Here is a 23,145-nt window from a genome sequence, read left to right on the forward strand (position 1 = left end):
ACCCCCACCAGCCCCCAGCTCAGGGTCCCACCCCCGTGCGTCCTATTGAGCATCCGCGGGTGTCTGGGGGAGCGGGTGTCCCGCACGGGAGGCTCCTTCCCCCGGGTCTAATTCGGTGTGTGCCTGCGGTGCTGGGCGATGCTGATGATTGTAGGGGACGGGGCAGGGGGAGTCCACCAGCTGTGGAAACGCGAGTGGGGCCCGGGGCTAGTGGGCGCTCAGTCCCCAGGGGCCCTGCCTCTGCCTGGGGCGCCCCCCAGCCCCGCCGCTGCCTGTCGGGGGCGTTTCCGGGGTGCCGCTCAGCACCCCTTATGCAAACCGGGACGTAAGGGGTTGGGGGCTGAGTGCTGTCCACTCCAGAACAGGCGGGGCTCAGCAGCACGCTGAGGGTGGGGACCCCCAAACCCAGGGTGGAGAGGGGCTCCAGGGGCCCCCCCGCTCTGGAGATGCTTGTGGATGAGCTGCTTCTAGAGGCTTCCTTGTGACCTCCAAACCAGCCGCAGGGCTGTAGCTGTCCGGCTGTGGCGGGGGGGGTGGGGGTTGGCTTGTAACAGTTGTGCGTTTGTACAGCCCCTTTTCTCACTGGTAGCATTTTTGCCCACTACCATCCTTTCTTTCTTCCCCCCCTTAATTTTGCTTCTGCCTTTTTTGTTGGCAAACATGACTTCAGCCTTTCATTCCTGACATGTGAAATTTCAGTTTCTCTGGGGTTTGTCAGAGGGCGTGGGGACGGCGCCTGAACTCAGGTTAAAGGGAGAAAAAACTTCCAATAAAAAGATGTAAAATTACCCTCTACCTCTGGCCGGGCCCAGCCTGTCGCGCCCTGACCGTGGTGGGGCAGCCTGTGACGATTTATTTCAGTTTTTGCAGGACATTCAGGTATTGAAAGGGAGGGGGAAAAAAAAGACCAAAAAAAGAAAAAAAGAAGGTGTGATTTTGAAATTGAAAAGGACACTGAAAGTTTACATTTTATAACATTATGTGCAGATTGTATTTAAAGCAGAAATATTTAAGACAATTGTAACCCTATAAAGCTGATGAAATATTAAAACAAGACAAAATACTTTTAACAGAAAGAAAAAATAAAGGCGGGGGGTGGGGGGCGTCTGTGCTGTCCGAGGCAGGCGCCGGCTGCAGTGGTCGAGGGGCCCGGGGCCTGGACAGGTCATCGGCCCTGGTGTCCAGGATGCCACTGCTGACTGTCCTTAGTCGGCCTGGGGGAGAGAGGCACCCCCGCATAGGGTTAGAGACTCGCCCAGTCGATCGCTCCCTTTTCCTAGACTCTGTTTGCTAAGCTTTGAAGAGAACGCTGTAAAACCACAGTGACCTGTGAACTTCATTACCTCCACCCTCACCCAGACCCTGAGATCCTCCCCAGCAAGTTTTCTTGTCTTCTCTCTCGGTACCTTCAGAAAGCATCTCATACCTCTTCCGCTCTCATCAGACCCTTTTCTCTCTGAGCAGATCGACCTGCTGCTTCTTACAGTGAGAACAGTGAGGTCGTGAGCTGCCCCTGCGCACTGGCGGGTGCACTGTTCCCTCCGGGCTGCGCGCGCTCTCGCTCGTTACTCCCCTCCCCTCTGTCTCTCCCAGCCCTCGGCCCTCCTCCCCAGCCAGCTGGCACGAGTGTCCCGGTGCCCTGTGAGCCGAGGCCGGGGAGAAAGTGGGACGGGTCGGAGCTTCGGGTCTAAGCCTTCAGCCGAGGAGACGTTTGAAGGGAGATGAGTGAGATGAGGAGGGGGTCCGCGTCCAGTGGGAGCCCCGCCAGCCCGGCGATGCCTGTGGGGTAACGTCCGTGCGCTCAGCCGCAAATACCCTTGCCTTGCACAGCTGTGGACGAGCAGAACGCCCAGACCCAAGAGCACGAGGGGTTCATCTTAGGTCTCTCCGAGTCGGAGGAGAAGAAGGACCTGAAGTCTGACGACAGAGCGTGCCACGGCGAGGGCCACGGCGAGGGCCACGGCACTGCCAAGGGCAGGAGCCTCCGCAGAGGTACAGCGGCCCTCGTGACCCACGGCGCCGCCATCAGGCCTTTTTGTCTGCGCTGCTCAGAAGCTTGCCTTGGGAAGCTTACGGGTGCTTTCTCACGGTTTCTGTGGCCACTTGGAAGTGTAAAAAGTCTCAAACAGGCAACCTATCTCACATACCACCTCCTTTCGCCTGGTGCAGGCCTGGCGGGACCCTGGGCAGGGGGCGACCTTGCTGCTGGGGCGGCGCTTCCCTCTGAACCTCCCTGCGTGCCCGGGGTCCTCACCCAGGGCTTGGGGCCTCCTGGCTGCAGCTGGCCACATGCCACGTTTGCTCCAGGTGCTAAGGGACCACCCAGCTGTACGGGCCACCACCTGGGGACCCCTAGCCCTCCTGGAACAGCCCCAACTCTGTGCGGCCCCCTCGCTCGTGGCCTTTACGAGCCACCGGGAGATCCTGCCCCAGAGTTTCCTCCACCACGTTCCTGTGCAGGACTCCCCTCTGCCCGTGCACAGACCCCGCGGCCCGACTGCGGTTGCAGGCCGCCCCTCCCCCTCCCTGGCCTCATCAGGTCACCTCACATCACCGCGGCCCCAGCCCCTCAGGGGCCTGTGTCTCTTTGGTGGGTGCCCGAGCCCGCTCGCCTCTGCATCCCCTTTCTTGTTTCCCCTCCTTGCTCGCTGCCTCGCTCCTCGTCTTGCACACTCGGCCGTGGCTGGTGGCGCTTGTGCCCACTCCTCGCTTCCCTTGGCCCCCCTCCGCCTGCTCCTTTCTCTGATGAACGCTGCCGGTAGCTCAGTCGCGTTCTGTTTTCTGTTCTGTTCTCATAGTGTCCAAATCCCCGTGTGAAAAGCTGATAAGCAAAGGAAGCTTGTCCCTGGGCGGTTCTGCCTCTCTTCCTTCACAGTCAGGAAACCGGGACAGCCTGCCAGCGCTGAACACGAAGATCCTGTTCCCGAGTGAGTGCGGCACCGCACTGTGTGTCTGGGGGAGGGGCGCAGGCAGGGTGCTAAGCTTTCCAGCTCAGCGCCCAGCTGTCGCTCTGCCTGGCAGTAGTCTGAGGGGTTAACGAGACCAGGCCCCTGTCTTCCAGGAGTTCGTAGGTCCATGGGAAAGATAGGCAGAATTTCAGAGTTATGTCACGGTATGAAAAGTGCTCTTGTTTATTACAAAGAGCAGACGGCGTTCAAATCGTTGCCCTGGGGTCCCAGGAAGATGTCACTGAGGAGGTGATACTCGAGCTGGGTGCTGATGGGTAAATAGGGGTTGGGCTGAGTGAAGAGGGAAGGGTCGGCAGGTGGTGACGGGGAGCCGGTGGATCACCCCTTTGTTTCCAGCATGATTGCAGAAGGAGCAGTCATGCTGGCCACCGGGAGAGTCGGGCCCAGCCCCCTTGCCTTGTCTTCATTTCGCCCAGGATCATGTCAGGGCAGCTCCTGTTGCTTCTTCCCTCAGGGGGAGTCACGATAACACTCTGTGTCTGTAGTAGGAGGGAATGGTCCCTTGACCAGCTTCCTGAGGCCGCTTCGTGAGGCCTGCTGGGCAAAAGCTAGAGCACACGCTGATCCTATAAGTGATTGGCAATTGCTAGGTGAATCTCATTTGAATAGAAAGAAAATTGCGGAAGCTCTAGGGAAAAGAGGCTGAGACAGATTCGGTTAATAAGCAGCAAAGATGTTACTGGAAGGGATGGATTGGCAGAATGTTCAAAAGCAGGGCTCCATCTCAGCCTTACTGTTTATAATTTAAACTTTTAAAATTGGTGCAGGTATCTTGAGGGTTCTGGTCACCTGGAGGGTTCCTTGTTTAACCTTTTCTCATGAATTTAGCCTTATAAAGTTGTATGGCTAGACCCTACGATTAGTTGCAGTAGGGATCATTTTGGTGGAGTTTCTTAAATTAGTGAGATCTTTGTAAGCTCTTTTCTGATGTGTCTCATAGGTGTTGGTTACCACCTGGTGTTCATTTTTGTTCTGTGAATATGGATTTTGCCCTGAGACTATTAATTGTCAAAGTTTGGACATTTTTATGCGGTATTTTAGAAACATCTTATTGTAATAACCTTCTGAAGAACATGTGGACCATTAGCCTCAAAGACACGACGGCCTCTTCATTTGGGAGCCGCCAGGCAGTGCTGTCTCCTGTTTTCTCCCTTACAGATGTTCGCGCCGGGATGTCTGGTTCCTTGCCTGGAGGTTCAGTCATCAGTCGATTATTAATTAATGCCGATCCCTTTAACTCCGAACCAGAAAACCTGTGAGTACGGGGTAAACCATGGGGGCATGTTGTTAGCTGAATGCTGGAGCGTAGAAAACTGGCTTGGAATTAACTAGAGAAATTCGTGAGCAGCTGCCTGGGTGACCCTTTTCCAGCTGGTGTTGGCCAATAAGGAAAACCTAGTAGGTGTGAGGCGTCCGGGACAGAGGGTGGGTTGGGAATGTCTGGGAAGGAAGGCGCCGTCCTGGCGCGTGCCTGACCTTCTGGGGCCTCGGCAGGCTTGGAGACTCTGCCCGTGTCCTCGGTCGTCCTCCCCGCGGTCCTTGCTGGCCCTGCGTTGGCGCCGCCTCCTGACTACCTTCCTTCTGGCGGGTCTGCCGCTCCCGTTAGTGTAGCTCCCGGGCTGGAAGCGCCTTCTCGCCGTGCCTGGGGAGATGCTGTCCTCTGGGGAATGAAGTCCCGACGCTGCTCTGCGCGCCAGGTGCTGTGTCCACTGCCCAGCGTCAAAGGCAGTGAGGGCTTTCGCGCAGCTTGTTCTCGTGTGTGTAGAGACCGTTGCGGGGACAAATGGTATTTTGAAAGCCCAGCCTTCTAGATTTCCCTTTCTGCTGGCTGATAGCAAGTTCTGGGCAGCTAGTGGCTAGTGGCAGTTGGTTAAAAGTTGTCCACCATGTGTGTCCGGCGTGGTGGGGAGGGTAACAGTGAGAAAGGTGCGGTTCAGAGACTCTGGCTTTCGGGAAGCAGAGCTGCAAGCCTGCACAGTGGCAGCCAGTTTTCCTGCAGGGTGGCCTGGGTTCCCACACCTGCTCCAGTGCTGGCCCGCGTCCTTGTCCCCAGCCTGGCACCACCTGTCTGCTCCTCACGCCGGGGCCTGTCAAGGCCTGTGGTCCTGACCCTTCCTGAGTTGTTCTCCCCAACAAGGCCAGAGCTGTAGGCTTACATGAGCAGCGCCCACAGAGGCCTCCGGAACTAGATGTGCTGTCTCTTTCTGTCACCTGAGGTCCCTGCATTTCCACACCTGGCAGCGAGGGCTGTGGTCTCTTCCTTCAGGGAGAGGCTTCTCCTTCCCCTGGGGAGACACAAGCTGCTCTCCTCTCCTCCCTCCCCAGCATGGTGTGCCAGGCCTCGTTCACGGGGGTGAGGGGCCAGAAGGAGTCTTACCTGCAGTGGACCTGGGACGTGGGGCTGGGTTGGACATTTTCAAATTGGGGACTTTGCTTTGATTGGGTCTAGGGATGTTTGAGGGACGTTTTGGGATCCAGGGTGTAAGCACGTGTGAGCGTGTGTGCCATGGATGTCATCAGGTTTAACGTTGCTGATGGGAACGTGAGGTGATGCAGCCACTTTTAAGACAGTCTGGCGGTTCCTCAAAACCCAGGGTTTTTGGGCTTCCCTGGTGGCGCAGTGGTTGAGAGTCCGCCTGCCGATGCAGGGGACACGGGTTCGTGCCCCGGTCCGGGAAGATCCCACATGCCGCAGAGCGGCTGGGCCCGTGAGCCATGGCCGCTGAGCCTGTGCGTCTGGAGCCTGTGCTCCGCAACGGGAGAGGCCACAACAGTGAGAGGCCCGCGTACCGCCAAAAACAAACAAAAAACCAGGGTTTCCACGTGGCCCAGCAGGTCCCTTCCTAGGGTTACTCCCAAGAGAAGAGAAAACATGTCCCCACTGAAGCGTGTGTACAAGTGTTCACAAATCATAGCTCAAAAGTGAAGCAGCCCAAAGGTCCATCAGCCAAGGATCCCTGCAGTGGGTCGTCGCTGTTCCCCATTAACCGGGCTGAAGCACTGAACTCAGGTGAACCCAGTGTTCGTGGCGTGAAAACGTGCTCAGTGATGGGAGCCAGACGCAAAGGGCCACATGCTGTGTGACTTCATTTCTAGGAACCATCCAGAATCTGGAAGTCCGCAGAGGACAGAAAGCAGAGTAGTGGTTGCCGGCGCTGGGGAGGGGTTGGGGCTCCTGGCTGAAGGGTGTGGACTTTCTTTTTGGGGTGATGAGCTGTTCTAAAATTGATTGTCGTGACTCTGAATACACGAACAATCACTATGGAGTTGGACATTTTAAATTGTATGGTATGTGAGTTATATCTCAGTAATGCTGTTACCTCCCCGCCACCCCCCCCCAAAAAAAAAAAACAAAACCAAACAAACAAAAAAACTGAGTTTTGCCCTCAGGAAGAACTGCTTAGAGGCTGGCATGCAGGGTTGTTCTAAATGGCGTGAAACACCCCTTTGCAGAGAGTATTACACAGAGAAGTGCGTCATGAACAATTATTTTGGCATCGGCCTGGATGCGAAGATCTCCCTGGACTTCAACAACAAGCGTGATGAGCACCCAGAGAAGTGCAGGTGGGTGCCGGCTCCTGCGCACGCCTGTCCTTCGGGTCTTGTGGTGGTTTCTCCTTCCGGCCGTGGGGTAATTTCTGGGGTACACAGAGCCCTCAGGCAGAGTACAGACACGGAGCCCGAACACCTTGTCAGAAAGTGGGGCACATCTGTGTGTCGTGGCCACGGCAGTGGCATCTCCATGTCACCCTCAGGTGGGGTTAGGGCTTGCTCCCCCGCCAAGCCCTCGAGCAGGCAAATGCCACAGGAGAGGCCCCGGGGGGGCGTTTCGCTGGGGGTGTTCAGCTTCTCCCCTAAATCACCACGTATCTCCCCTAAATCACCACGTATCACCACGTGTCTCCCCCTGGCCGGGGAGAGGACGGAGAGAAATGGGAAGGTTTCCTCCTGGCTGAAGTAGAAAGTCCTCTCCTCCGGGGAGACATGACAAGGGAAGAAGGGAGTTGATGTCTCCTGCCCCACCCCGTGGTGACCGTCACCTGGAGGGCAGACTGTTCAGCTGTGACTTTCTAGAACTAGAGGCAGAGAAGCTGGTGTGGAGTTTGGGCGGAGAACAGCCATTGATGCAGGAGGAGGGGGCCCCTTGCTGGAGAGCCTGCAGACCTGCCCCCACCAGGTGCCCTTGTCACTCGGAGGGAGGCGGTCACAGTGACACCCGAGGAGTTGCCCGGCAATCCCCCGACTCCTGTATGGTTGGACCTTTCTCAGAAAACAAAATCAAGCATAAGAACTCAAAAACCTTGGAGCTCTGGGGCTCGAGTGTCAGAAAAGGCTCAGAGGTCCCCAGGGGGCATCCCTGTTACACAGTACATGATGGTAGCCCAAATCATTTGAAGATACCCCTGTTAGTCTGAATACAACTGAAAAGGCATTGAAAAGCATGTAATTTATCAGAGCAGAACGGGTAAGGAGCAAGGCCACATGTGACATATTTTTAGAAACTTGGGATCCTGGTATATAATCTTCCCTGAGTTTGTATCTTTGAGAAGGTCTCCTTAGAAAATGCGACTTCTACAAATCTACCCTTAAAAAGTAATTGGGAACTTCGGCAAAGAGGCGTTTACCAAGGGCCACTGCCATGTACGTTATAGAGCTAAAGGGTGGGAACAAGTAGAGACCCGTCAAAGGGGTTAATTCAGCGAGTGCTGGTGGGAAGTGCCCCACTGTGGTCATTCGTGCTCAGGACACAGGGCGGTGCTCTCCGTGCAGGGCGAAGTGCACAGTTACCGCTATTTCAGCTGTAAATCAAGTTCCTAAGGAAATACACTGAAGCATTTATCATCAGTACTTACAGATGTGGGGATTGTGAATTCTCCTTTGTGCTTTTCTGCCCTTTCCAAATTTTCTGTGGTAAGCATAATTTTATAGCTGGAAAAAAATTGTGATTTATACGTTTTTTTTGTGAGGTTCTGTAATATCTTACCTTTTTTACCTCTCAGGGTATGATTACTTTCTTGGCAGTGTTACTCTTTAGCAGAATTCCTGGTCAGTGAATATATCTCTTTAGCCCGTCTCGCGTGGACATGTGACAAGGGCATGTCCTCCTCATCTTAATGGTGTCGCTGCTGGCAGTGATTGCCCGGTGTGACCCATTTTTGATGAGGTCGCAGCAAGGGCCGTAGGTAGCTGTGTAGAGAAAGCTGAGACCCACGTCAGTCCTTTGCTTTCCACCCCTAGGAGTCGAACCAAGAACATGATGTGGTACGGAGTCCTCGGCACCAGAGAGCTGCTGCACAGAACCTACAAGAACCTGGAGCAGAAGGTCCTGCTGGAGGTGAGCAGGCGGCCCCCTGCCGGCGCCTCTGCTGACCCAGTGGCCCCTCGGCCTTAGCCCAGGGCGGTGTGCTGGGGGGAGGGAGCCCCCGGCTGAAGCCTGGATCTCTCTTCTCTCCTTTCATGCATTTCTACCGCTCAGTGTGACGGGCGACCCATCCCACTGCCCAGTCTCCAGGGAATTGCTGTCCTCAACATTCCCAGCTATGCTGGAGGGACCAACTTCTGGGGGGGCACCAAGGAGGACGATGTACGTACGGGGGTGCTGGGCGGCGTGGGCCCGAGCTCAGGGAAGGGGATGGGGGTGGGGTCCCGAGAGGCGGCCCCTTCGGGAGCCACGGTGGAGCCTCCCGCTCTGGGGGTGCTCTGTCAGTGAGGCGGAGGGACGGGTGGAGCGGGGCCCCTGTGCCGGCAGCGGGGGCGCAGCGGAGAGCAAGGCAGGCAGGCCCCACTTCCGTGGCCTCGACAAAGGGATGCCAGGCAGGACAGGTGTGGCTTGGAATCCAGGCCCATATCTGGGAAGGCTCCTAGGAGGAGGGACACCTACACTGAGACCTGAGGGTGATGTGGGGTTGGACAGGTCAGGTGGGTATGGGGCAGGAGGAGGGAGCAGCGTATATGAAGCCTTGGCGGCCAGGCAGGGCCGGGTGCGGACAGGAGGCTCGCTGGTGTGTGCGTGCCGGGCGGAGCACGGAGAGGTCAGAGCTCCCGTGGGGCCGTGTAAGCCAGGGAGGAGTTTGGAATTTATGCCGAGAACTCTGGGGGCATTGATAGGTTTTAACCAGGGGCCTGACTTCCTTCGTACATAATAGCTAATAAAAACAGTTGACACCGGCTGCACACTGAGCGTGTGCCAGTCCTTCTCAGCACTGTGCCTGTTGACGGCCCTCGTGAGAACCTGTGAGGAACGTACCTGTGTTAGGCCCATTTTACAGATGAGGGAACCCAGGTAGAGAGACAGTAACTTGCCCAAGCTCCCACGCTAGTGAGTGGCAGGCCTGGGGTTTGATCTCAGGCAGCTGCTCTCAGGCTCTGACGTGGAGACCCGTCAGCAAGTGTTCACCCCGTAGCTTCTCCTACTAGTGGGCCTGTCGGGCTCTCGCCAATGCAGCGGCCCCCAGGTGAGAAGGATGCGCGTGGCGGGGGGCGTGTTCAGGGAAGCTGGGAGCAGAGGTCAGCTCTAACGCCGGCCCTTCCAGACCTTTGCAGCCCCGTCGTTCGATGACAAGATCTTGGAGGTGGTCGCAGTGTTCGGCAGCATGCAGATGGCCGTCTCCCGTGTCATAAAGCTGCAGCATCACCGAATCGCTCAGGTACCGCCGTGGTCCTGGAGGTGGGAGGGGCCTGGGTGGAGCTGTGGCTCACGCACGTTTGGGGCAGCAGGCCTGGCCCAGAGCCGCGCTCTCGAGATAAATGGGCCCCCGGGGTGCAGAGCCCAGGGGAGTAGGCACTTTTCCAGGATTGCCCTGGCCTCCCCCTGGTCCAGAGCCTGCTCTCACCTGCCGTGTTTTGACAATTAAAAAATACTTTCGAAACTGGGGCTGGCTTGTACCCTCCCTGAGCTCCCTCCCTGACTCACTCTGTGGGTACCATCTGTGTCCTGCCCACCCCTGCTGAGGTGGGGTGAGATGAGACGGGCCTGGCTGACCTTGGCCCCTGGGCCTACAGCTCTTAGAAGCCACAGCCTGAGTCTGGGAACAGAGGCTGAGTGCATGGCCTCGCCCGGCTGCTCGGAGGCCTGGCTAGCGAGTGGCAGGGTGGGTTCTCATCCAGTACTTCTGGTAATGGGTTGGGAAGTGTGTGTCTGTCGGTGGGGTTGGGGAGGGCGATGTTCTCAGGCACAGAGATGGGGAGTTCATGCTCCCCTGAACCCCAGTCCTTTCTGTCCCCACCATGAGCTGCTTGAATTTCACAATTTTAATTCCTTGGCAGTATTTTTTGTTGAAAAGAGGAGCACTTGTTAGATGTTTGCTCTGTTCTGGGAGTGTCCTCACGTGCCCAGGGACCCAGCAGCTCTTGGTGGTCATGTGTCCCCGCCCTGGGCCTGGTGCTGGTGTCTGAGCACTGAGTTCCTGCACTGTGATCACAGATGGCGGTGCTGGGTGCAGGGCAGTGGGAGCGGGGTGGGGCACACCCCCTGGGCTCCATGAGCTGTGCCCTAGGTGGGGATGCTCTGACCCCAGAGGCTGGGTGGGGGGCGGGGTATGGTGTCACCCCAGGGGCCAGCCAGCCAGTGCAGGGGTGTGTAGGGCAGGACGGTGCCTGTGGTGCTGACAGCGCTTGAAGGCTCCTGGGTGCAGCTCGGTGACGGCTGTGATGTTTGCTCAGTGTCGCACGGTGAAGATCTCCATCCTGGGGGATGAGGGCGTACCTGTGCAGGTGGACGGAGAGGCCTGGATCCAGCCACCAGGGTACATTCGGATTATCCACAAGAACCGGGCACAGACGCTCACCAGGGATCGGGTAAGACAGACTGCCTGTGGCTCACATGTGCCCCTTCTAGGAGAAGACCTGGAGTTTTTAACGTTTTGTTCCAGGAATTTATTTTTTATTTTTGAAGGTTAAGATTAAGTGAACAGGGCTCTAATTTCTAGAACCGATCCCTCTCCCCCCAGCGTTAAAAAGAATGTCTCCCTTTCTAGCCGGTTATCCCGCTAGTGTCCCAGCAGTGCTTGTTGTTAGATGTGTGCTCGCAGGAGAGAGTGTAACACTGGCTTCCGCGCCCTAGGCCTTTGAGAACACCCTGAAGTCCTGGGAGGACAAGCAGAAGTGTGAGCTGCCCCGCCCTCCATCTTTCTCTCTGCACCCGGAGATCCTGTCCGAGGAGGAAGCCAACCAGATGGACCAGTTTGGGCAGGCAGCGGGGGCCCTCATCCACAGGTGGGTGCCGCCTTCCCTCCGTGGTCCACTCCTCCGCGAGAGCGCCCGGGCCCCCTGACGTCACTGGGACGACCCAGGTCCGTGGCTGGGCCGCAGGCGTTGAGATGCCCCTGCCGGGTCTTACGTGCCTTCTGCTCCTTCACGAGGGCTCGGCCCGGTTTCTGCTAACCCTGGGCTTTGGTATTTTCACTGACCGTCTTCCAGGGATTACTCGGGGTTTATACAGGTGGGAGCTTCACACCACAGGCGTTTTCAGAGGCAGCTCATAGGTTTTACAGCCTATCCCGGATCTCTAAGAATAGTACCCCTCCTGCCTCCTTTAGCCCCCAGAGAGCGGGTTTGCTCTTAAGAAGCAGACCTTGTAGTTATTTTGAAAAAACAAAAGCCAACAGCCAAAGGCGTTTCCTTCTACTCTGGACCTTCCAGCACGGTAGTCGTCGCTCTGCCCGCTGTCCATTCTCCCCGCCCCCCGCTGTGTCCACCCACCTGGCTCCAGCATGGCCCTTCCGCCTGGTGACCTCTTGGTGGCCACATCCGCTGACCCCCTTCAGCCGCTGTCTGGCGGTGTCTTTGCATTGTGCCTCCCCTCCCCCTGCTGGGAGCTGTGCGCAGGCCGGGGGCCCCTCCATGGCCGTCTAGCTTCTTCCTGGCTTTCTCCTCCTCTGCCTCCTGCTACTTACCCGCTCGCTGTTTTACAAGGTGTAGGTCTCATTTTGGGCATTACCTCCTTGGCTGAGTTTCTAGAAAAGTTTGGGATTTTGTTGTCAGATTTCCCATTTAAGGCCTCCTCCGCCACCGGCCAGGAAGCGATCGGCCGTCACGGGTCACCACGGGCAAGTCGTGGTCTTGTCGGCCCTCTGGGCCGAACCTGGGCTTGTGTTCCAGCAAGGCGACTCGCAGGCTGCTGCTCTCCGGTCTGATGAGCGCCGTGTCTCCCTCCAGCATCCGGGAAGCAGCGCGGTCCCACCGAGACGTGGAGCAGGAGCTCGCCCACGCCGTCAACGCCAGCTCCAAGGCCATGGACCGGGTGTACGGCAAGCCCAGGACTGCAGAGGTGCCTGTGCTTTTCCAGCCTTTCTCCTGTGGGCCCCTTTCGCCCTCGGGACGTCTCCACCGTGTCTGTTCTGGTTCCTCCCAGGGGCTGAGCTGCAGCTTCGTGCTGGAGATGGTGAATAACGTCAGAGCTCTGCGCAGCGAGACGGAGCTGTTGCTGGCGGGGAAGCTGGCCCTGGTGAGCTGGGGGGCCGCTTACTGTGTGCACAGAGGGCAGCCCGCCTCAGCCCAGGATCCCCAGCCTTGAGAATTCTAGGCCCCCCGTCGGAGGGGCCTCAGAGGCCATCTGAGCTGACGGTGTGGTGATGCTCAAGCCCTCTGGCCGCATCTCGCCACGTCATCTCCAGGGTGTCCGAGACTGGCGGACAGGACCTCCTGTATCGTAGATGGCGCTCTGCGCCAGACCCCCCAGGTGTGCGGCCACCGCCGTGGCCAGGCTGGCCGGCCTTTTCCCCGCACCCAGAGTCGGCTGCCTTCCTCGCTCAGCCCTGCAACCTGGCGGATGAGTCAGCCCTGCGGAGGCGTGCGGCTAGAGTTCGAGTGAACCGCAGAAGCTAGCTCAGGGCAGACCTGAGAGAGCACCTGGCCAACCTCCTTGTTTTAAAAAACGAGGAGGTGGGAGGTCAAGGAGGCGAAGTCACTAGAGAAATGCCCTAAGAGTCAGGTTCCACACTCTCATTCCAAAGTACTGCGCTGTCCTGACACATTCCAGCTGCTGCGTCCGTGGCCCCACCATACTTCCTGCGCTCTGGTGCAGGCGGGCTGCTCCCCCACTTCCGAGAAAGGGTCCCGAGGAAACCAGAGCAGGTGACCTGTCAGCCCTGCTGTTGCGATTTTAGACAAGCTGGGTCTCCCCCATCATTTACGAGAGGAGAGTTTAATTCTCTCACCCGACACTACTTACGAGGGGAGGTTCTGAGTCTGGCCCTTAAGTGGCGTTCTGGGACTCAGTTTCCTTGCAAGTTTTTAGAAAACTCTCTGAGAGCAGCCCAGCCCCTGGAGCAGACCTCAGGTCTGGGTGGGGCTCTGCCATGGCCCCAGCTCCCTGCCGGTAACCAGCTGTGTCTCTTCCCTCCCTGCCTGGAGCAGCAGTTGGATCCCCCTCAGAAGGAACGGCTCACGGCTGCCCTCGTCGAGATGGACCAGCAGCTCAGGAAGCTGGCAGACACCCCCTGGCTGTGCCAGCCCATGGAGCCTGGTGATGAAGAGGTATGTGGGTCACAGGGCTTCAGCGCTGTGTCCCTGGACACAGTGGCGCTCCCTTCAGTGCCTGAACTCACGTGCTCTGTGCAGCTTTGGGATTAAGATGGTGTTGGTCCTGCAGCCCCTGATCTGGCCTCCCACACTTCTCTTTTAAGATGCCTTCAAGGCACAGAGATGAACTTCGGCAGGTAGGAAGGAATTGGGAATTGCTGTTAAGAATGACCCTTGGTGACTGGGGCACAAGTTGCCCTCGGCAACAGAACTGCGGGGCTGTCCAGGACATAGGTGGAAAGAAGGCTGAGCCCAGCCCCACTATTTGCCCCCAGTGTGGAGGCACATCGGTTGGCTAAACAGCAACTTCTTGGGAATTTGTTGTTGACAGGGGCAGAGTTGCTGTGTTCAAATCACAGTCACGCTTTTCTGTTGTACATATTTAGAGATGCCAGCTTGCGCAGGTCTTATAGCTGGGACAACAGATGGGACCTTGGGCATATGCGCCCTGGGGGTAGTGTCTCCTGAAGCAGGAGAGGCAGGAAGAAGGCCCTGGAGAGGCGCTTGTTGTTGAGTGGTTGGTTTTTGCGGGCAGCACCTGGAGAGGGGCAAACCCTAGATGGCCTTCCTCTCAGGGGTGGAACAGAGGTGGGCCAGGAGAAAAGTTCACCAGGTAAAGAACTGCTAGACACATTAGGTGCCCCTGCTGCCGGCTCGATTGTTAGGACCCATGGGCAGCAGTAGGGCGAGGGGACGGGGCCGGCAGTCCAGAGCTCTTCTTGAACATGCAGGCGTTTGTTGACAAATGTGCACCCCACCTGGAAAACTGACTCAGAGGCCTTCCAGCCAAGAAACAAAACTCAGCAACTGAAGAATGAGGACATTTTGGTTCAGAGGGCCAGGCCAGGCTCATCAAAATTTGTAGTTAATTATAAATATAGAAATATCATTTAAAAAAAATTACTAAAACAATAATACGTAAAATGTTCAACAAATGTAGCAGTAACCTAGGCCTGTGATTCCCGATTATGTTGTCAAAGCCTGTGAAGTGTGGGCAGTGCAGTGGGGAGACAGGAGAGAGGACGTGGATGGGAGTGAGGGCACATTAAGTCCCTCCTCTTACGGTGGAGGAAGGTTCATGAAAGTTCTTGACTTTGATAATTAGAGAAAGGTAGTCAATTATGTTTTAAAAACTTAAATGTAGTTTTAAAGGTAGCTTTTAGTAAAATTGAAAAGGTGTATGTCTTTTTGAATCACCACAAAAGACACAAGCAAAGTGTAGTCTGTATCATAAAAGAAAAGAAGTAGTAAAGATGGAGCTAACAGCATAAAAATAAGAAAATAGGAAATAATATAACTGCTCCTCTTAAAAGCAAATTATTCTTAGATTGTGCTAAAAAAAAAAAGAAATCTAACCAAATACTAGTCACAGGAGCCCAGTTTTCTCTTCCATACCCTCAATAAAAAATTGTGACCCAGAAAGATTAAAAATAAAACAATTTCAAGAAAACACAATAAAAAATCCAAAGTAACAATGTAAAAATAGAATTGCATATACCTAAGGCAGTAAATGATAGAGGATCACTTTATATTGGTAAAAGATAATAACCATATCATTATACTATATATTGTATAATTCTGAGATAAACTTACGATGGTTATAATGATAAAATCTTGTCCTAATATAGTATTTAAATGAGTTGTATTTCCCAATATGTGAGATTTTTTTCTAATAAGTTTTTTGTTATTGATTTTTAACTTAATCTCACTGTGTTCAAAGGCAGTTGTTTGTATGTTACCAGTCCTTTGAAATCTGTTGAAACTTACTTTATGGCCCAAAAGGTGGTCAGTTTTTATAAATGTACCTTATATCCAGTTGTAATTATTTACATCATTAAGTCCTTACTTTGTTTTTTATTTTTGTGTCTTCTTGATCTGTCAGTTACTGTTGAACTCTCTGACCTGTGAATGTAGATGTCTCCATTTATCCTTGCGGTTTTGTGTATATTTGCTATATGTATTTTGAGGTTATGTTATTGGATGCATACAAGTTTCATCATTATATAAAGACCTTTATTAATTCTTTTTGCTTTCAAGTCCACTTGTTTGGTATATTCTTTTTCATACTTTCACTTTCACGCTTTATTTGGAGTGTCGCTCTTATAAATAGCATTGCTAAATTTTGGGTTTTTATTCAGTATAATACTCTGTGTTTTGATTGGAGAGTTCAGTCCATTTACATTTATTATGATCCTGATATTTAGATATATTTTTACCATATTTTATGCTTTCTGTTTGTCCCATTTTTTTTTTTTCTTTGCATTTCTCCTTTTCGATTGATGAGTCTCTCCCTCTTCCCACACAATTCTGGTTGTCCCTCTACTAGTTTGGAAGTATGTACTCTTCTGTCTGTTCTTTTAGTGATGACCCCCCAGATTTTAATCTTTACATGCATAAAATATGTAAAGCTACAACTTCTTGAAATGATAGGAAGCGTCAGAATCCCAATTTTGTAGTGTGAGCTATCCCTATCAGTCCGTGATTAATCACATAAAACAAACTGTCACAACATCTGAACAAAGCAAGTTGATAGAATACGTATATGTAGAATATATATACAAGTATATATCATGCTTCTCTATAGAGAGAATTTTATACTCTGCAAAGAGGGAAAATGCTTTCTTTTCTGTTGCTCATAGGACATTTTGAAAATCTGATCATTTTCTAAACTGGGACTACTACTGATGGTATGAAACTCTCTGTTATCGTTGTAGAAATTGAGAGGAAGCGTTTAGAAACTTTGAAGCACTTGAGAGGGAAACTTTATTTACGTTGAAAATAATAAATTCTTTTTTATAAATTTATTTATTCATTTATTTTTGGCCGCGTTGTATCTTTGTTGCTGCACTTGGGCTTTCTCTGGTTGCAGCGAGCGGGGGCTGCTCTTTGTTGCCGTGCGCGGGCTTCTCATCCGGGTGGCTTCTTGTTGCGGAGCATGGGCTCTAGGCACGCGTGGGCTTCAGTAATTGTGGCACGCGGGCTCAGTAGTTGTGGCTCGCGGGCTCTAGAGCGCAGGCTCAGTAGTTGTGGCACACGGGCTTAGTTGCTCTGCGGCATGTGGGATCTTCCCGGACCAGGGCTTGAACCTGTGTCCCCTGCGTTGGCAGGCAGATTCTTAACCACTGCGCCACCAGGGAAGTCCTGATAAAAAAACTGAGGTTTGTATTTTGTATGCCTTTTGGGGGTTTCATTTTTCTAGTAATTTGTTTTACTTTCTTTCATTCAAGTACCAGTACACTATGGAATGGGAATTTTTAACGCTGGTTCTTTTCCAGGGGTAGTTTGAGCAGCACAGCTCTAGACCACAAGGAAACCTCAGATACTAACTCAGAACAGAAATTGTGCCGGCTGTAAACCATGGCCCCTGTGCTCCCAGTGCGCTGCCCTGCGCAGGTGGGTCGCTTCTGCCTCCGTGCAGATTCTTCAGTGAAGACAGGGAGGGCCAGGATTTTCTTCAGTTCACGGGCAGGGTAGCAGCTGCTGCAGTGGGCGGCCCACAGCCTGGTGCCCAGTTGCATGGTGACCAAGCACCTCAGTTTATTTGGGACTGTCAGGTCTTAGTACTAAAAGCCCATGTCTCAGGGATTGTGTGGCTCCAAAGCTTTAAGCCTAAAAGTGTTTTCAGAACAACTATCACCAGATGCCATGCAGCCACCATGGAAACAAACACAGAGCACCACAAGTCCCCCCTGGATGGCTGACCTGAATGCTGCCTGCCTGATGAACCCTCTAAGCCACGTCTAGAGTGGCCCTGGTTTCCAGGGTTCCTAGATGTGGGCTGCTGAGACGGAGCAGATGTTAGTTCTTGCAGTAGTAGGTGGGAAATAGTACCGATGGCACCTGAGGTTTAGTTGCAACACCAGAAACTTTCTGGAACCAGCTGGGGTGGTGTTACTGCAGGCATTCACCCGATGGGGCCTGAGGCCAGAAACCGAGGGCCAGGGGTCCCGGGAGTGAAGGGAAAACCACGCTGGCTCCTGGACTCCTGGCTTCTCCAGCCAACTCCGCTGGTGCCTTCCAGCTCAGTGCTGCCACCCTCTGGGACTCCGGCTCATCCCCCCCATGCAAGGCACCAGGAGGAGGTGAAGTGTGAAGGGCAAAGGGAACCTTGGAGGGGGAGGCACCATATTTCTACTGGCATAAAAATAGGAAAATCATTTATTTGAAAGGAAAAGAAGTGATAGGTCTTTGAGCTGGTTCTTCGAAAGGAAAGTAAAAAAAAAAGTCTCCTCTGGCAGATGTAATGGGGGGGAAATGAACAAAATGATAAGGGGGCTATAACAACAGATACAAGCATTAATCAAGTTACAGCATATACAAAGAAATGACAATGAATCTTACAATCTTGATGAAACTTGATTTTTTCAGAAAATATTTAAATTACACAAATTGAAACCTCAAGATATTTTAAAAGAAATAGTCACAGAACAACTTGAAAAAATAAATTTTACTTCCAAAGAGAAAATGTCAAGGAATATATAATTTCCATATATAAGAAAGTGTCGGGGCTTCCCTGGTGGCGCAGTGGTTGAGAGTCCGCCTGCCGATGCAGGGGACGAAGCTGGAAAAAGATGGACATTGTCCCAGTTCATTTTTTTAAATTGTGGTAGAAAAACACAATTTACCATCTTTGTCATTTTTAAGTGTATAGTTCAAGTAGTGTTGAGTATATTCACATTGTTAGGAAACAGATCTCCAGAACTTTAAACATTTGCGGTATGCGGGCTTCTCACTGTTGTGGCCTCTCCCGTTGCGGAGCACAGGCTCCGGATGCGCAGGCTCAGCGGCCATGGCTCACGGGCCCAGCCGCTCCGCGGCATGTGGGATCTTCCCGGACCGGGGCACGAACCCGTGTCCCCTGCATCGGCAGGCGGACTCTCAACCACTGCGCCACCAGGGAAGCCCTAAACATTTCATTTTTAAAAAACCAGCATGTTGGATTCCAGACTTCAGTATTATCAGTAGATCCCCTGAAGTGATTTCTTTAAATCAAATAGTTGATGAAAGAAGTTCTTTATAACAGAATTCTAGCTGGAGTGTAGGATTAAAGCACCATTTTGCGCCCCTGGGGACACGAGATTGATGGAATCAGCAGCTCTGGACCACACGGGGAGTGGGGAGGAGGGAGACGCCCATCAGAGCCAGAGCGCGAGTTTTCCTGCAGGGCAGACACCTGGTTTCTCTACAGGTGGCCCCCAGGAGGAGAGACTGAGCCACAAGAGCTGGGTGTCCCCTGTGAACCCTGTCAGGTGCCTGATTCAGAGGTTTGCTCCAGAGGTTTATCCACACATATCCAGCTGTGAGGATAAACCTTTGGAGCAGTCGGGGAGATCTGATACAAATGGATTCATGAGAGCCAAATGAATTCTTTTTAGTGGTATCAGGTGTGACAGTGGTGCCATGAGTATGTTTTCAGAAGAGTATTCTTAGAGTTGCATACTGAAGTACTTAAGGGTGGAGTAATTTGATGTCTGAAATCTGCTTTTAAAAGGCAGATAACAGGTCGATAATCAGCCACATTCTACTAGTCTCCTCGTCCTACCAGTGGAAGGAAATATGCATATTGAAAAAGTTAGAAGTAAATTTAAAGCTCATGTTTGCATTGAAGAAAGAAATTGTAGAGTCAGGAATCGGATTTCGTGTGGGTTCTGGAGAGTACCTGCCTCACACGTGGCTGCCCCTCCTGCAGGCGGCGCTGAGGAGTGAGGGGCGGCTCATCTTGGGGCCGGAGAGCCCGTGACTGTGCTGACCGCCCAGGAGCTGGAGTTCTCGCGTGGAGCAGCTGTGCGAGAATGGGCACTTGATGGTTTTGCCAAGAATAAGACATCTGTGAAAACAAGTTTCTTCAGTACTCACAGTCATTGACTAGAAAATGTCATTGTAAGAGGTCTCTTTCCACGAAGATGACCGTGCAGGGGCATGATGAAGATGGAGGGTCACGACAGTCTGGGTGTGGAGATGCTTAGTATTTCCAGGCTCTAGGTTGGGTGCAATCCCAGTGGAAATGCCGGTGGAGTTTTTTCAGTGCGACCCGATGTCCCCGTCAGATCTGAAAGTGTGTCATAAAGCTGCACAGTCCTAACTGTGCCGGTCACGGTGGGGATGTAGGTAGACAGGGCCCAGGGGCAGAATCCAGGCCGGCGGGGCCAGGAAGAAAGTGGCACACCTGAAAAATAAGGAAATTACGCTTTATTTGTGAATAGGTTTATACATGTTATCAGAACAGGAACGTGTTTGTGTGTGCACAAAATGCTTTCCTGGCGGAGACCCCTGCCCTAGCTTCTGTGAGAATCAGCAGAGAAGGTCCACAGACCCGTGGGGAAGGGGCAGCGATGGCTCCGCCGTGCCCTGGACTGCTCTGTGGGGAGGTGGCCACCGAGCAGGGACCCCGTCCCCGTGATGTCCCTCTGACTCCCTTCCCTCCTTGATTCTGCCTCAAGGAACAGATCGCAAGGAAACAGTGCAAAGTGCAGGAAAAGCTTTATTTAGAAAGATACTCGTGATACTGATAGTCAGAGCCCGCCAGTGCAACGCTGGAAGAGTGGCTGATAACTTACCAATCTTGATATGGTCCTGATATTTAAATAATGTATAGAGAGCTTTCTAGTCACATGAGAAATAAACACTGTAAAATGAAAAAAAAAAAAGAATATGAAAATAGATACTTATCACTGTGAAACCGCTTTTTAAAGGCATTAAAAATCAGCAATAAACACAAGACTAAAAGTCAAGGAAAAGCCCCGGAATAAGAGTATCAGGAATGACGTGTCTTCCTAGCTCCGTGCCTGTCTGCTCGAGGGGTGGCTGAGGTCTTGGTGAGCCAGGGTCTGACTCTCACAGTTTCTCGTTTGCCACACAGAACGTGATGCTGGATCTTTCCAAGCGCAGCCGCAGCGGTAAATTCCGCCTGGTGACCAAGTTTAAGAAGGAGAAGAATAACAAGAACAGAGAAGCTCGCAGCAGCCTGGGAGCCCCGGGTACCTGCCCTCTGCTGTTCTCCTGGCCACCCGGGCTGTGTGGGGCCCAGGCTCTGCTTTCTCCCTGGCCTTGTGCCCGTCCCCGTCGTCCCGGGGCCACGGCCTCCGGTCATGCCCTGCGCCGACTCGTCTGTGGCTACAGAACTGCACCCCGGCTTTCCCGCTCCACGTGGGAGGCTCACTGGTGTCACGCCCTGCCCTGAACTTGCTCCTGGTGCAGATTCAGGGTGACAGACAGGCCACCGAGCCGCCTGCCTGCGCTAGATTGGGGCGCGAGGTGGGGAGGAGACAGCAGAGGTGACAAGACAGAGACACATCTCACACTCGGGCCACACATTGGCCCCCCTGTGCCTGCTTCCTCTGCGGGGCTGCTCGTCCCCCATTAATCAGTTCATTGATCAAGGCCCCTGCGCCGGGAACCTGGGCTGCCAGTGGCTCTGGGCCGTGAAATCAATAGAAAATGGCACTAAAGGATGTTTCTCCTCTGGGTCAGTAAACTGGGGCTTTAGAATCTCCGTTCAAAGTGTTGGCCCTGAGCACAGCTGCCCCCAGGCTCTCAGGTGCTGGGCGGCCCCAAGCCTGGGTTTGGGGGTGGCATTTGCTGCCAGTAAGGGTAGCTCCCTTTGATTTTTCTTCTTCGCGTGGTTGTCCAGAAATTGGGTTTCTTTGAATGATGGTGGCTCTGACTTCATGGAATCTCTGCGTATGTTTCCCTTCCCGCTGTGGGCTGGAAGTGGAATGGACCCCTCTAGAAGGGAGAGGGAAGCTGACCTCAGCCGCAGTCAGACCCATGTGTCCCTCCTGGCACAGAAGGCTGCCGGTGACCTGGCAGGAACAGACACCAGCTTCTGCGGCAGCTCCCCTTCTCTTTCTGCACAGCCTGGGGCGGCACCTGGGGCTGGGTGGTGGGTGCCTGCCGCTGGGGTGTCTTGGGCGCCTGCTTGCTGGGGTGTCTCGGGCGCCGCCTGCTGGGGTGTCTCGGGCGCGGGCCGCCGCCTGCTTCGCGCTGGGCTCTGGGCACTCATTGCACTCGTGCTTTTCCGTCTCTGACAGTTCACCTCTGGGGCACAGAGGAGGTTGCTGCCTGGCTGGAGCACCTCAGTCTCTGTGAGTATAAGGACATCTTCACGCGGCACGACATCCGGGGCTCAGAGCTCCTGCACCTGGAGCGGAGGGACCTCAAGGTACTTCCACAGCGTCTCCTGGGAAGGCGCACCTGCGCTCCCCGCGGCTCCCCTGTCCCCTCCCTCTGACCTGGCCTTGTCCCAGTGTCAGCAGTCTCCTCACCGTTCTTCTCAGGCCTTTGTGCGTGACCCGGGGTGACGACCTGGGGGTGATGCGACCTGGGGGTGATGCGTGGCGGCTCCCAGATGTGATGTCTCACCTGCTGGGGAGCCTCGCTCTCTTAGCCTAACTGGACAGTGGGCCATGTTAGCGTTAAAAACCCTTTGGGGAATGCAGCCCTCCGCTAGTCAAGCTGAAGTGTTCTCTGTGATGACAGCCATCCCGGTGAAGGGGACCCAGCGGACGGGGTTCCTTCCCCAGTTGGCCGCTTTCTGGCTCCCCCAGTGGCCCCGCTCGCCCGTCTCCCTCCCCTCGGGAGGACGCGGGGCGGCCTGACCCGGGGCTCCCGGAGCTTGGCTCTCTGTGCCGCTCAGGCCGCATCCCGTCCGGAGAGGCTGAGAGGCCGCCGAGGGCGTCGGGACAGTGGCGCCCTTGGGTCGCCTCGCTCGTCTGTGTTTTGCTCCGTGTGCCCTCGACGACTCCCGTCAGGGACCGGGATGTGGCGGGCGGCCGCGGGCTGCTGGTTTCGGGCGCCGTCTCCGGCCGCGTCCCCCGTTGTCGCTTTCACCCTCACTCGTGTTCAGACGCGGGTGGCAGCGCGCCGAGGCCTGAGCGCTGTCCTCTCCTTGCAGGACCTCGGCGTGACCAAGGTGGGCCACATGAAGAGGATCCTGTGTGGCATCAAGGAGCTGAGCCGCAGCACCCCTGCCGCCGAGGCCTAGCCTCCGCCCTCTGGGCCTGCGTCCCCCGCGCCTCCCGCGACTGAGCCGGCTCGGCGCCGCTCATGGTGCTACTCCCGCCGACCCGGCCCGGCGGCCTGGGCCCCGGGTCCCGACCCGCAACACAGCTACCTTCCAGCCGACGCCGCCTCGCGCCCCGTCCCGGGCCTGGGCTCCTCCGTGTGCCCTCAGCGGCGCAGCGCGGGTAACCGGCTCCCGCCCCCGCCGGCCCGCGCTGTATCCCCGCGCGTCTGAGTGCCCTGGTGTGAGCGCGGCCTGGCTGCCTTCCGTCCCGCCGGTTCATTTTGACACGAAGGCGACGCTGGGTTCCCCTGAAGCCGAGCAGACGGCAGTTAGGGTCTGGGGCTGACGAGCTCGCGCCCCGACCGTCTTGGCCCCTCGTCCCTGGGCCGCGGGCGCGGGGTCCCCTCTGTGCCCAGGACGCCTGGCCTGTCGTCTCCCCGCGGACAGAGGCTGGTCCGTGTTTTCTGTGTGGAGGAGGCTTCCCGGGCTGCCGAGGGCGTCAGGGGCCGCCCAGAGTTTCTCACCCCGGGGCGGAGCCGCCAGGTCGGCGTCCCTCCGCGGGGACGAAGCTGACCGGGAACGGCCCCGGCGGTACCCCGGTCCTCACCGCCTGGGACTTGGCCCTTTTCTACGCTTCCGCCTCCCGGCGGC

General features: G+C 54.8%; 1 protein-coding gene across 7 annotated transcripts in view; it reads left to right on the forward strand.

Moving 5' to 3' along the window:
- DGKD (diacylglycerol kinase delta) overlaps window positions 1-23,136 on the forward strand; it is a 78,759-nt gene extending 55,623 nt beyond the window's left edge. For 4 of the 7 annotated variants that reach the window (XM_024752748.1, XM_024752752.1, XM_024752751.1 and 1 more), the window contains 15 exons: window positions 1,831-1,992; window positions 2,799-2,927; window positions 4,128-4,224; window positions 6,360-6,533; window positions 8,208-8,304; window positions 8,446-8,553; window positions 9,503-9,616; window positions 10,632-10,766; window positions 11,032-11,183; window positions 12,069-12,237; window positions 12,322-12,414; window positions 13,326-13,445; window positions 20,350-20,467; window positions 21,521-21,651; window positions 22,384-23,136. In XM_024752748.1, coding sequence (XP_024608516.1) covers window positions 1,831-1,992; window positions 2,799-2,927; window positions 4,128-4,224; window positions 6,360-6,533; window positions 8,208-8,304; window positions 8,446-8,553; window positions 9,503-9,616; window positions 10,632-10,766; window positions 11,032-11,183; window positions 12,069-12,237; window positions 12,322-12,414; window positions 13,326-13,445; window positions 20,350-20,467; window positions 21,521-21,651; window positions 22,384-22,473 — 1,889 coding nt within the window. In that variant the 3' untranslated portion in view covers window positions 22,474-23,136. Of the gene's footprint in view, window positions 1-1,830; window positions 1,993-2,798; window positions 2,928-4,127; window positions 4,225-6,359; window positions 6,534-8,207; window positions 8,305-8,445; window positions 8,554-9,502; window positions 9,617-10,631; window positions 10,767-11,031; window positions 11,184-12,068; window positions 12,238-12,321; window positions 12,415-13,325; window positions 13,446-16,765; window positions 16,884-19,179; window positions 19,371-20,349; window positions 20,468-21,520; window positions 21,652-22,383 lie in introns of those variants that run through there. The other 3 variants (XR_003004161.1, XM_024752750.1, XM_024752749.1) reach the window with 3 other exon arrangements.
- Window positions 23,137-23,145: the final 9 nt, after the last annotated feature.

Source organism: Neophocaena asiaeorientalis, unplaced genomic scaffold (genome assembly GCF_003031525.2).
Source record: "Neophocaena asiaeorientalis asiaeorientalis breed wild unplaced genomic scaffold, Neophocaena_asiaeorientalis_V1.1 scaffold294, whole genome shotgun sequence".
NCBI classification, from domain to species: Eukaryota; Metazoa; Chordata; class Mammalia; order Artiodactyla; family Phocoenidae; genus Neophocaena; species Neophocaena asiaeorientalis.